Below are 12,263 nucleotides of genomic sequence, written 5' to 3' on the forward strand. Positions count from 1 at the left end.
GAAGGAGGGGATTGTGAAGAAACTGCCCAACAGTCAGGATGCAAGGATGGTGGCTGCAGAGGACAGCAAGCTGCAGGTGACTGTCTGCACAAGGACCTTCAGCCCTTCCCGGCCAGCATGTCTGCCAAGGTGTTGCCCTCGCCCTGAGCTCATGGCGCTGCTCCCAGCACACATCAGGCCTTAGCAGGAGCTGTGTGGTGCCCACAATCCCAGCAGGAGCTGAGGGAACACTCACCCCCGAGAGGTCCTGTCCGTCCCCCACCCCCTGTGTGACTGTGCTGCGGTTTGACTCCTCAGGTACCTGAACTCAGCCCTGATGCCACTGGCAAGGATGCTGGCACAGGGATGATCCCAACTTCCTCCCCGAGGATTCATCACCAAATAACATCTCCCCAGTCCAAAAAAATCATACAGCAGACATAGTCAGAACAAAGAAAAAACACTTTATTGTGAACATTTTAAACACTTAAAAACATTTTAAAAACATTTTCTTGTGACTTTAAAAACACTTTATTGTGAACATCAACAGCACAAAACATAGGGATTCAACTCTTAACATGAAATCAGGACCTGCAACGAGAGAGAGAGAAAGTACTGATAAACCCACAAAGGCAGGAATAGGCAAAACTTGGTTCCCCTTTCCTTGGGGAACAGCATTTACAAGGAACTGTTGACAGCCCAGCAGAGAGAGCTGTGGCTGCAGTGGCTCTGGGATGGTTGTGGCAACTCATCCCCATGGGTGATGCCCTGAGAGACCTGTGCCTGTGCAGAGATGCCCAGTGTCTCAGTGCCACACAGCAGGGCTCCATCGGGAGCCCCTGGGGAGCTGACACCCAGCAAGCTGAACTGCCTGAGAGCAGTGCTGAAAGCTGGGAAAGATGGGCAAGAGAGGCTGATACACACCTGGGCTTCCTGAGCCTTGGCACCATCCTCCGTCTTCTTAGTTTTCCATCCCCAAACATCTTCCTCCTCTTCTTTTCCACGTTGTTGTCACTGTAATCTCCACAGGTGTGTTTTCTCTTCCTGTTCCTTCTCTTTTCCTCATCCTGGGGAGAGCCTTCAAACCTTTCCATTGCACAGTGTGATTAGATATGGCAAGCCACGATCCACTGGAGACAGTACTTATTTTAGCTAAAGCGAGCTCATTTTACCTTCTATCCTCTGAAAGGCTCCTCAGCTCTTCCGGGAGCCCCAGGGACTCTGCCACACTTCCAGTGGTGGTTGGAGGGAAAGATGAAGGTGCCTAAAGCAGAAATTTGGGAGTTAAAAGCTTGGCAAGAGACAACATAGAGTAGCAAGTGACTTACTGCCCAATCGCCACCTGAGCTCTACAGAGAAGATCCTGGTTTGCATAGCTCACACTTTGTTTTGCTTACAATGTATAATTCCATGGGGAGCAGGAATCCCAAACACACCAGGGATCAGCTGCCAGGAAGAGGCACAGCAGCTCCTTGGCCTCACGAGAAACAAACCTCCAACTGGTGACACTTTGTCCTGGTATTTGTGCAGGTGCCATACCTTTGCCGTTTTGCCCTCCACCACTGTGTCTCACTCAGCTTTTTCATGTCGTCCAGCAGAGGGAGGGAGGGAGGGATCCAGAAAGGTTTTTACCTGGTGGTCCTTGTCTGCTCTGCCTGTAGGGCCACTTTGCTCTTCCACATGCCCATCTAGAAAGCAAAAGCATGTGCAAAGAAGTGATTGCTTGGAATGAAGCAGCACATAAAGCAAACCCCTGCCAAAGCCCTACACCAGATGTCTTCTTGATGCTAAAACTTCTCATGTCCCAAAACCAGTCTGTGACAAAAATGCGTCCTTCCTCTTACGTGTGGATCTTTTCATGGGTACTGGTGACTCCTTCACCGATAGACAGGAGAGACCAGCTGTCTCCTCCCCAAAGATGTTGCCGTAGTTCTCCATCATAAACTCCACCAGCACGTTCACCTGCAGACATCAAAGCCTTGGTCTCAACCCAGCTGCCTGAAAAGGCACCAAGCAGCCTTTCCCGCTCCTGAGCCTCGCCTCTGCGCAGGAGGCTGTGGCTGTGGGGCTGCTCTTCCAGGCAGCCCCCCCACCAGCATTGGCTCCAGGGAGGAGAAGGCATCCAGAGAGCTGCGAGCAGCCGAGCTCTGATGGGCCGGGAAGGCTGCAGCCGGCTGCTCCAGACAGCATACCTTCTGTGTGACCTGCAGCAGGGCGTCCAGCGGCAGCAGCTCCTCCTTGGGTGGGCTCAGCAGATTGGGCCCAACGCAGATGGCCAGGTTGTTAAAGGTCATCTTGCTGGTGGCTGCGTTGTGGCCAATGTGCTGGAGGAGGGACAGCAGCTCCTTCAGGAGCAGCAGATTGGCCGCTGGCAACTTCTTGGCCACCCTAAGGAAAAAGGAACACAAGATGAACAAAGAAGATATTTTATACAGCTTTCCAGCTAGTCTTGACCAGTGGTCATGGCTCCTTCTCAACATTCAGCCTGTTGCCTATACTTACACTTTCAGCTCTTCCATCTTCTCCTCCATGCTGCTCCTCTCCATGGCTGCCATCCACTCCTCATACAGGTCTTCCATGAGGAGCTTGGAGGGGATGTTTCTGAGGAAGTCCTGCAATGACAAGGGCTCCAGGTGAGCCCTAGAAAACACCAGACCAGCCAGGAGCTCCTCCATCTGCAGGTCAGAAGTGCTCACCTTCAAGACGACGGCCAACAGATCTGCAGGTTGGCTTCCCATGTCGGTGTCCAGGCCACGGTCCAGGGCCTCACGCAGCTCCCGAATTGCTGTTCCGCTGGCGGCTCTGCGGAATATCCCCTCCGTCGATGGTCCTTCCTGATGCAGGACAGCGAGCAGCTCCTGTAGGAGAGGCAGGAGGACAGAGGCTTGGCTGATAAGATGCCTTTCAACTGTGATGGCCAGAGCCAGAGCTCTATCCCAAACTGGGCTGGGAACAAAAGTGTAAGCCATGGCTGAAGAGCCCAATTCCAAGTCTTGGAGCCCATGGGGACACCCAGCCTCTCCGTGCATCATCTGGAGGGAGGGCTGGGGACCCCTTGTCCGAGCTGGTTACCTGGATGGGCTGGGGCAGTGTGCCATCCTCCCCACAGAGGGCTGCAAGGGGCTGGCCAAACAGTGCCCTGCTGCAGCCGGAGACCACCTGCCCTGGCGCCTGGGCAGCGGCCCGGCTGTGCCGCAGAGCAAAGGGCCAGGGCAGCCCCCTCCTCCTGCTGCTGCTGCTGCTGCCTCCTGCTGCAAAGGAAAACAGAGCAAGAGCCCATCAATGGAGCCTGCCTGCCCTGCCCTGCCTGCCCTGCCTGCAGAGCTGAGCTGAGCGCTGCGGCAGGACGGGCAGGGAGCGGCAGCTGGAGCCGCAGCTCTGGCTCGGTGTCTCCAGTTTCGAGGATCCTGAGAGCCAGTGGGACAGCCTGGGACAGCCGTGGCCCTGCCCTCCTCCAAGCTGTGGGCAGCACCAGAGGCTGCGTGTCCCCACAGAACCACGTCCAGCAGGCACTGCATGTTGGTGTCCTTGCTTCTGCAGCTGACATCCTCCCTTGGGCTGACCATCCTGCATGGTGACACTCAAGGGCCAAGTGAGCACAGACACACCACTTGCTGGAGGCTGCCTTTCTTGACAAAACTCACCTGCCAAGTGACGAAGTTCTCCTCCATTTCCAGATGGGGCTGGCAGAGGCCCTTCCTTGGGATCAGCCTGCAAGAACCAGGCTGTGCTGAAAGAGCAGCCCTGCAGCACAAAGGGCCACCAGCGAGCTGCCACCAGCACCAGCAGCCTGAGCGCGGCACAGCTGGGACCCTCTGCCCTCCGGGACTCTCTGCCCCACACAACAGCTTTCCTCCCAGCACTGCCAGTGTAGATGTGCTGGTTTTTCCACAGGCTCCCCAACCCTCTCAGCTTCCTGAGTGGCAGCGCGGGACCCTCCCTCCATCCAGCACAACCTCACCCCCCTTGCCGCACATCCCTGGCACCCCGGCACAGCCAGAGGCAGGTGAAAGGCAGCCATTCGCACCTTTGCCTGGCGCTCCATCAGCCTCTGCAGGCTCCTGGTGTTGAACGTCCTCCCCTGGGCAAGAGAGAAGGAGGGGAAGCGGGTGAGCAGCCATGGCTCTGCTGCTGGGCTGGAGGAGCGGTGCTTGGGGACAGAGCCCAGGACAGACAGACACTCACAGCATGGCGGTGGTTTAGCTCCTTCTCCACAAGCTTCAATGTTGGTAGGTGGGTCACACGGGGTCTCTTGGATTCTTCAGTTGTTCTGTCCACCGGGAGGAGAGAGCGAGACAGCTGGCTGAGCCCCGAGCCGCCTCTTTCTCATCAGGCAGCTCTGCCCAAGAGCTGCCCGCAGTCGCGGGGTCACCTCTCCAAAACTGGGGAGCTGTGTTCCCCTGTCCATCTGCACCTGGAGCATCCCCCTCCCTTACCCCAGCAGTGCGCTCATCCACAGCTCCTTCAGTGCCTGCGAGCTACAGAAAGAGAGGAGAAACAGCATCAGGCCCCGCTGCTCACCAGCCCTTGGGCAGAGCCAGGTGCCTGCACAGCCCTGCCGCAGGGGTAAGAACACAAGGACAGGACAGAGCCCCATGGGGCAGGACAGAGGCACTGCCCAAGCCCTGGCTCCCTCTGTTCTGCCAGAGCAACTGCTCTTACCCTCCCCTTCTGTTCACCGAGAGCTGAGCAGGGGATGCAGGACGTGGCAATGGCCCCATCCCTCCCTGCCCAGGCTCTGCACGGGGGGCAGAGGCCATTCCCAGACTGGCATGGGCAACGTTGGGAACCTCCCCTGCCCAGCCATGGCACGTGGCACCACAACTCACCCAAAATGGGCAACGCAGGAGCCTCTGTCCCAGATGAAGATGAGGCAGCTCCCATCCTCATCACTGTCCTCATCTTCCTCCTCTTCTTCCACCCGCACCACCTTTTTCCCACCGCTCAGCACCCACAGCTGGTCCAGGGGCAGGCGGAGCTGTGGGCGCAGGGTGCTGCCACGTCTGCAGAGAGGAGATGCAGGCAGTGAGCTGGGGGTGGCCTTGCTCCTTGGGGTCCCCCCAGGCACAGTCCTGTCCCCCCCTGCCCTTGGCACAGCCATAGGTGCATCCAGCACCTGGGGCTGGTGCCAGGGTGGCCCTGCCCGGCTCCCAGGGCCAGGGATGGGGGAAAGGCAGCTGGGCTCTGAGGCTCTTACTGCAATTTGGCAATGAGAAGGTCCTCCTGGAGGAGGAGAAGGCGCCTCTCGCTCCTCTTGCGGCCCCGGGTCAGCCGCACGTCCGCGCTCAGCACCGGCTCGGTGTCGCTGAGAGCCTCCCTGCCCAGCAGAGAGCGGCGGGCATGAGAAATGCCGCTGCTGCGGGGCCCGACCGTGCCCGCATGTCCCCGAGCCGCAGGGGGAACCCACCTGGAGCCACAGCAGCAGTTGGCCTGGCCCATCCCGCCCGGGACAGGAGGACCCTGGCCGTGCAACAAGGACGCGGTGCAGACGGCCACAGCAAGGACGCGGCGCGGGTGTTGATGCTGGTGTCAGTGCTGGTGCTGGTGCTGGTGTTGGTGCCGGGGCAGCGCTGCGGGGCCAGATCCTGCCTCCTGCCAGCGCTGCTGGGTGCCAGCACAGCTCCGTCCTGCTGTCTCTTCTGGCTGGTGGCTCCAACTGACCAGCAGTCCCAGCCCAACGGAAAGTGGGAGGGGCCTGGGGGGGCACTGGCCTGGGGGTTCTCTCCACTATGGCCATGGCTGCCTTGCACTGGGGAGCCCCGAGCAGGACACAGCCCAGGGGAAGGACCACCTCCCTGCACCTGCTGCCCATGCTTTGCCTACGGCAGCCCAGCAGCCGCCTTTGCCCCAAGGGCACTTTGTGAAGGAAGGCTCCAAAATCTACGCAGAAATCCACATTGTTTTATATTACATAAACAGTGCTTCCCTGTTCTATTCCTGCAAGGTCTTAAAGTCTCTAAAAACATCTCATTTTTGATTTGAGCTTTGCTTGTCTTCGTAGTGCTCATGTTCTGTCTGGTATGGTTTGGGGCTTTTCTCATCCCCGGATCTTTAGGTAGGAGGCAGCCTAGATTATGAGATGGTAGAGAGCTGATTATCTACATTAATTGTGCTAACCCCAGTGACAGGAGGTGTCATCGGGCTCTTGAGCCAAAGGAGAGAAGTCAAAGGTGTCTGTTGCACTCCGTGGGCTGTGGAGCAGTGGATTGAATTCACCATGTTCCGAAAGGAATAGGTACATGATAAAGGCAAATTCTTGCTTTACTGCTACAATGTATACTTTAGGATCTCTGACAGTAAATCATGTGTGTCCCTCCTGATAACAGTTTTCTTAAAGAAAAAAAAAAAAAGAAAAAAAAAGAGAACTAGAGAAAAAAACACTCCAATTGTAGAGCTGTTGGGCTTAATATATCCAAGTGAATTTCCTTATTTCATTCCAATTCAGTGAGCCACTTTGTCTGACCTTTGCTCTGCACTGGCTACCAACATAGGACTCTTTCAGAAAAAAGTAAACCAAGATAAAAACGTGCTGTACATCCATTTACTTGTGCTGTGCTGTGCAAGATGCTGTGCAATTCCTCTCTGACCCACAACTTTCCACCTACAGCCAAAGCCACGGTGAAGCTGTTCTCCATCTCAACCACTGCCTGACGCCTCTTCCCCTGGGAAAGTCCGTCCTCTGTCACCATGTAGCCATCACTGGTCATGGGCAATGCAAGCCCCAAGCCTCAGCCACTGCCCGAGGCCACCACCCTCCTTTAGCCATGGACAATATCTCAAACTCCTTCTCAGCTGTAGGACATCCCTGTTCATAGACAGGGATGCACATGGCACAGCCAGTTCCAGAACAGCCACAGTTGCTGAAACCATTCTGTGTCCTGGATGGATGAATGTCTTGCAGGACCAGCTCCTGGCTCCACTTGCCCCGAGGCTGGCGACAGCTGTATTTCAGACAGGTAGGTCAGGTCTCATCCTTTATCCCCCGACCATCCCCACAGGCTCAGCAGCAGGGGAACTCACAGCGGGCTGCGTTTGAGCAATGTGCTCCATGGGACTTGTGGCAAATGTTGTGTCCGCATCCCTGCTCTTCTGTTTTCCCTGCAGGGTCCTGATCAATCAAACAAGCTGTTTTCCCTAGAAATGACCATTGTTGCTAAAGACACATGCCTCTTGGTGAACACTATCCAAGATGGGGGACTGTCAATGGCACAAATGCTGCTGTGCCAGCTTTCAACCCCCAAGATTTTGAAATAAGTCAGGTCCACCATGAAACGAAATGTGTGGTGAGCTGAGGCAGGAATACTCATGTTCGTAGGGGAACGAACACACTTGGGTGTTTAGGCTTTATCACACTTGGGTGTCAAGGCTTTATCCTTGGTGAATCTGGTTGGAGGAGCACCAGAAAGGAGTCCTCCCTGGCACCCGTGACGTTCACCCACCAAGTGGCCAACAAAGACAGGGACAAGTTTGTGTGCAAGGCCCTCCTGATGGCAAATAAAGATCCAAAGTCGGCTTTGGATGGTGTGTGTCTGGTTGAACGGTTGATACTGAGCAATGGCTTGTGTGCTGGTTTGACTGAAAGGGAGTTCATTTTATTCATGCAGTTAGAAACCTTTCTTTTTCATAGCTAGTATGTTCATTATTTGTTCTTAGTTAGAGAACAAGAAGATAACATTTCAGGACAGAGTAAACGTTTTTCATTGCTCTGGGCTTTTTTGCCTTTTTCTCTCTTCAGTCTCTGGGATCGTCTGTTCAGGATCAGGTGCTGCTTCCAGAAACTGGCTGCTCGGTGTGGACACAGTTCATGAGGAATTGCATTGAGTATTTCTTATTTTATATACTATTTCATTTTTATAGAGATAGGTAGTAGTAGTAGGATATTAGTGGATATTTCTGACCTGCAGCTGCAGGATATTTCTGTCTTCCATTTCGAATGTCTCCCATATTTTTGGGTGAGAGGGGGAGAGTGTGAGAGCTGCTGTCGTGGTTATATTGCCAGCTTGGTTACATCGCGACACCTTGATTCAAAGGGAAGCCATTATGAATTATAAAGCCTTGATATTTCAGGAAAAATGCAGGAAATCAGAGACGATTCCAAAAGGATCGTTTGTCTATTTGACATTCTAGTGAGCAACAGTGTGGGGTTAAGTGTTTAATGGTCATCTTGGCTGGCTCCTTTTTAGTTGATAATTTGTAATTTAATCACAAAACAGTTGTTACCTTATTCCAGGAGTTTTCTTCATTTTACCCTCTCATTCTCCCCAACATGCCTGTGGTGTGGAGAGAGCAAGTGGCCGTGTGGTGCTCAGCCACCGACCAGGCTTAAACCACCACAGCCTCTGAGCAAAAACGTCTGCTCATCCATGGTGAGAGTGCTCGTCCTCCCTCCTCTGTAAGGCTGCAGGTGTCCCCTGTATAACACCAGAATGCACAAAAGCCTCAGCACTCTGGCTGCTGCTGGAGCCGTTTCTAAAGCTTTTAGGGTGAGCCAAGGCATTTGTGCTGCCCAGTTTGGGAGTTTAGTATATCCCATTGCCATGAGGAAGGGGATTGTGAAGAAAGTGCCCAACAATCAGGATGCAAGGATGGTGGCTGCAGAGGACAGCAAGCTGCAGGTGATGGTGGCTGCACAAGGACCTTCAGCCCTTCCTGGCCAGCGTGTCTGCCAACATGTTGCCCTCGCCCTGAGCTCATGGCGCTGCTCCCAGCACACATCAGGCCTTAGCAGGAGCTGTGTGGTGCCCACAATCCCAGCAGGAGCTGAGGGAACACTCACCCCCGAGAGGTCCTGTCCAGCCTCCCCCCCCCTGTGTGACTGTGCTGCGGTTTGACTCCTCAGGCACCTGAACTCAGCCCTGATGCCACTGGCAAGGATGCTGGCACAGGGATGATCCCAACCTCCTCCCCAAGGATTCATTACCAAATAACATCAACCCAGTGCGAAAAATCATACAGCAGACATAGTCAGAACAGAGAACAAAAACCCCCTATTGTGAACATCAACCGCGGGGAAGTGAACATTTTAAAAACACTTTCTTGTAACTTCCAAAACACTTTATTCCAAACATTCAACACCAAGAATCACAGGGCACAACCGGTCAAAGGAAGACGGGACCTGCAACGAGAGAGTCGGAATGCACCGATAAACCCACAAAGGCAGGAATAGGCAAGACTTGGCTCCCCTTTCCTTGGGGAACAGCGTTTACAAGGAATTGTGGACAGCCCAGCAGAGAGAGCTGTGGCTGCAGTGGCTCCGGGATGGCTCTGTCACCTCATCCCCGTGGGTGATGCCCTGAGAGACCTGTGCAGAGATGCCCAGTGTCTCAGTGCCACGCAGCAGGGCTCCATTGGGAACTCCTGGGGAGCTGACACCCAGTTATTTACAAACCTGCACAGCACCATCCCTTGCCGCCCCTTGCCAGTGAGTTGGACAGACTGAGAGCAGTTCTGAGAGCTGGGAAAGATGGGCAGGAGAGTCTGGTACGCACCTGGGCTTCCTGAACCTCTGCACCTTCCTGTATCTTCTTAGTTTTCCATCCCCAAACACGTTGTTTCTCTTCCTCCTCTTCTCTTCTATGTCAATGTCACCCTCATCTCCACCGGCATGTCTTCTCTTGCAGTTTCTTCTGATTTCCTTGTCCTGGGCAGAGCCTGCAAACCTTTCCATCCCACAATGTGATTAGACAGGGAAAGACACAATCCACTGGCAAAGTTCTTAGTTTAATTACAGCCACATTTGGTCAGTACTGATTTTAAGAAACGTGAGCTCTTTTTACCTTCTATCCTCTGAAAGAGTCCTCAGCTGTTCCGGGCGACCCAGGGACTCTGCCGCACTCTCGGCGGTGCTTGGAGGAAAAGTTGGAGGTGCCTGAATGAGAAATATGGGAGTTAAAATGCGGCAAGAGAAGACATGGAGTAGTTGGTGACAGACTGCCAAATCAACACCTTAAATCTACAGAGAAGATCCTGGTTCGCATCATTCACCATTTGTTTTCCTTACAGTGTATAATTCCACGAGGAAAAGGAATCCCAAACGCATGAGGGATCAGCTGCCAGGAGGAGGCACAGCAGCTCCTTGGCCTCGACAAAAACAAACCTCTGACCCAGGACAAGTTGTCCTGATTTTTCTGGAATGGTCATGCCTCTGCCATTTCACCCTCCACCACTGTGCTTCACCCAGCTTCTTGGAGGCTGTTCTGCAGAGAGGGGGGGCATCCAGAAAGGATTTTACCTGATGGTCCTTGTCTACTCTGCCTGCAGGGCCACTTTGCTCTTCCACATGCCCATCTAGAAAGCAAAATCAAGGGCAACAAAGTGACTTCCTGAAATGAAGCAGCACATAAAGTAAATTCATGCCAAAGCCCTACACCAGATACTTTCTTGACACTGAATTTCTCATAACTGTCTGTGACAACCACGAGTCCTTCCCCTTACCAGTGGATCTTTCCATGGGTACTGGTGACTCCTTGGAAGACGGACAGGAGAGACCAGCTGTCTCCTCCCAAAAGATGTCACTGAGGTTCTCCATCATAAACTCCACCAGCATGTTCACCTGCACACATCAAAGCCTTGGTGTCAACCCAGCTGCCTGAAAAGGCACCAAGCAGCCTTTCCCGCTCCTGAGCCTCGCCTCTGCGCAGGAGGCTGTGGCTGTGGGGCTGCTCTTCCAGGCAGCCCCCCCACCAGCACTGGCTCCAGGGAGGAGAAGGCATCCAGAGAGCTGCGAGCAGCCGAGCTCTGATGGGCCGGGAAGGCTGCAGCCGGCTGCTCCAGACAGCATACCTTCTGTGTGACCTGCAGCAGGGCGTCCAGCGGCAGCAGCTCCTCCTTGGGTGGGCTCAGCAGATTGGGCCCAACGCAGATGGCCAGGTTGTTAAAGGTCATCCTGCTGGTGGCTGCGTTGTGGCCAATGTGCTGGAGGAGGGACAGCAGCTCCTTCAGGAGCAGCAGATTGGCCGCTGGCAACTTCTTGGCCACCCTAAGGAAAAAAGAACACAAGATGTACAAAGAAGGTATGTCATACAGTTTTCCAGGTAGTCTTGGCCAGTGGTCATGGCTCCTACTCAACATTCAGCCTGTTGGCTGCACTTACACTTTCATCTCCTCCATCTTCTCCTCCATGCTGCTCCTCTCCATGGCTGCCATCCACTCCTCATACAGATCTTCCACGAGGAGCTTGGAGGGGATGTTTCTGAGGAAGTCCTGCAATGACAAGGGTCCAGGTGAGCCCTAAAAAACGCCAGACCAGCCAGGAGCTCCTGCATCTGCAGATCGGAAGTGCTCACCTTCAAGACGACGGCCAACAGATCTGCAGGTTGGCTTCCCATGTCGATGTCCAGGCCACAGTCCAGGGCCTCACGCAGCTCCCAAAGCGCTGTTCCACTGGCGGCTCTGCGAAATATCCCCTCCGTCGATGGTCCTTCCCAACGTAGAACAGCGAGCAGCTCCTGCAGGACAGGGAGGAGAACAGAGGTTTGGCTGATAAGATGCCTTTAAACTGTGATGGCCAGAGCCAGAGCTCTATCCCATACTGGGCATCCTCGTCTTGCAAAGGAGCTGAGAGCAGAAATGCGAGACACAGCTGAAAAGCCCAATACCCCATGTCAGGAGACCCTGGGCACAACCAGCATCTCCGTGCATCATCTGGAGGGAGGGCTGGGGACCCCCTGTCCCGGCTGGTTACCTGGATGGGCTGGGGCAGTGTGCCGTCCTCCCCGCAGAGGGCTGCCAGGGGCTGGCCAAACAGCGCCCTGCTGCAGACAGAGCCCTCCTGCCCTGGCGCCTGGGAAGTGGCCGGGCTGCGCCGCAGAGCGAAGGGCCAGGGCAGCCCCCTCCTCCTGCTGCTGCTGCTGCTGCTGCCTCCTGCTGCAAAGGAAAACAGAGCAATAGCCCGTCAATGGAGCCTGCCTGCCCTGTCCTGCCTGCCCTGCCTGCAGAGCTGAGCTGAGCAGTGGCCCCTGAACAGTGGTGTCCTTGCTCCTCCAGGTGACATCCTCCCTTAGGATGCCCATCCTGCATGGTGACACTCAAGAGACAAGTGAGCACAGCTCCACCGCTTGCTGGAGGTTGCATTTCTTGACAAAACTCACCTGCCGAGTGACCAAGTTCTCCTCCATTTCCAGATGGGGCTGGTGGAGGCCTTTCCTTGGGATCAGCCTGCAAGAACCAGGCTGTGCTGAAAGAGCAGCCCTGCAGCACAAAGGGCCACCAGCGAACTGCCACCAGCACCAGCAGCCTGAGCGTGACACAGCTGGGACCCTCTCCCCTCCCAGACTCTCTGCCCC

The 12,263-nt window shown here is 54.8% G+C and overlaps 3 protein-coding genes and 1 long non-coding RNA gene across 4 annotated transcripts; all 4 read right to left on the minus strand.

Moving 5' to 3' along the window:
- Positions 1-435: 435 nt before the first annotated feature.
- Positions 436-3,224, minus strand: LOC135579170 (T-cell activation Rho GTPase-activating protein-like). The gene is made up of 9 exons (XM_065059270.1): positions 3,052-3,224; positions 2,676-2,837; positions 2,482-2,591; positions 2,172-2,367; positions 1,824-1,941; positions 1,612-1,667; positions 1,152-1,243; positions 904-1,065; positions 436-570 (listed from the first exon to the last, which is right to left on the minus strand). The coding sequence occupies exons 2-9, from the start codon at positions 2,715-2,717 to the stop codon at positions 564-566; spliced, it is 783 nt and encodes a 260-aa protein (XP_064915342.1). The 5' UTR covers positions 2,718-2,837; positions 3,052-3,224; the 3' UTR covers positions 436-563.
- Positions 3,065-5,957, minus strand: LOC110360834 (uncharacterized). Its single transcript, XM_065059266.1, has 7 exons — positions 5,387-5,957; positions 5,177-5,296; positions 4,809-4,982; positions 4,416-4,457; positions 4,165-4,249; positions 4,007-4,060; positions 3,065-3,690 (listed from the first exon to the last, which is right to left on the minus strand). Exons 1-7 carry the CDS (start codon positions 5,416-5,418, stop codon positions 3,259-3,261), a joined length of 939 nt encoding a protein of 312 aa, XP_064915338.1. The 5' UTR covers positions 5,419-5,957; the 3' UTR covers positions 3,065-3,258.
- A 3,010-nt stretch (positions 5,958-8,967) lies between these two features.
- On the minus strand, positions 8,968-10,533 carry LOC110360837 (uncharacterized). Its single transcript, XR_010471965.1, has 3 exons — positions 10,414-10,533; positions 9,468-10,266; positions 8,968-9,094 (listed from the first exon to the last, which is right to left on the minus strand). It is a non-coding gene; the product is annotated as an uncharacterized LOC110360837 (long non-coding RNA).
- Positions 10,534-10,554: 21 nt separating this feature from the next.
- On the minus strand, positions 10,555-12,255 carry LOC135579195 (T-cell activation Rho GTPase-activating protein-like). The gene is made up of 4 exons (XM_065059543.1): positions 11,663-12,255; positions 11,265-11,426; positions 11,072-11,181; positions 10,555-10,957 (listed from the first exon to the last, which is right to left on the minus strand). Exons 2-4 carry the CDS (start codon positions 11,304-11,306, stop codon positions 10,555-10,557), a joined length of 555 nt encoding a protein of 184 aa, XP_064915615.1. The 5' UTR covers positions 11,307-11,426; positions 11,663-12,255.
- Between the last annotated feature and the right edge of the window lie 8 nt (positions 12,256-12,263).

This window comes from Columba livia, chromosome 3 (assembly GCF_036013475.1).
Source record: "Columba livia isolate bColLiv1 breed racing homer chromosome 3, bColLiv1.pat.W.v2, whole genome shotgun sequence".
Taxonomy (NCBI): domain Eukaryota; kingdom Metazoa; phylum Chordata; class Aves; order Columbiformes; family Columbidae; genus Columba; species Columba livia.

Coding starts and splice junctions, on each gene's coding strand:
- LOC135579170 (XM_065059270.1), bottom strand. CDS start 2,717: ATGGGAAGCCAACCTGCAGATCTGTTGGCCGTCGTCTTGAAG. Junction 2,368..2,481: donor AAGATGGAAGAGCTGAAAGT/GTAAGTATAGGC, acceptor CTTTTTCCTTAG/GGTGGCCAAGAAGTTGCCAG. Junction 1,668..1,823: donor ACCCATGAAAAGATCCACAC/GTAAGAGGAAGG, acceptor TTTGCTTTCTAG/ATGGGCATGTGGAAGAGCAA.
- LOC110360834 (XM_065059266.1), bottom strand. CDS start 5,418: ATGGGCCAGGCCAACTGCTGCTGTGGCTCCAG. Junction 5,297..5,386: donor AACTGCTGCTGTGGCTCCAG/GTGGGTTCCCCC, acceptor TCTGCTGGGCAG/GGAGGCTCTCAGCGACACCG. Junction 4,250..4,415: donor TGGATGAGCGCACTGCTGGG/GTAAGGGAGGGG, acceptor CCCGGTGGACAG/AACAACTGAAGAATCCAAGA.
- LOC135579195 (XM_065059543.1), bottom strand. CDS start 11,306: ATGGGAAGCCAACCTGCAGATCTGTTGGCCGTCGTCTTGAAG. Junction 11,182..11,264: donor TGTTGGCCGTCGTCTTGAAG/GTGAGCACTTCC, acceptor TTGTCATTGCAG/GACTTCCTCAGAAACATCCC. Junction 10,958..11,071: donor AAGATGGAGGAGATGAAAGT/GTAAGTGCAGCC, acceptor TTTTTTCCTTAG/GGTGGCCAAGAAGTTGCCAG.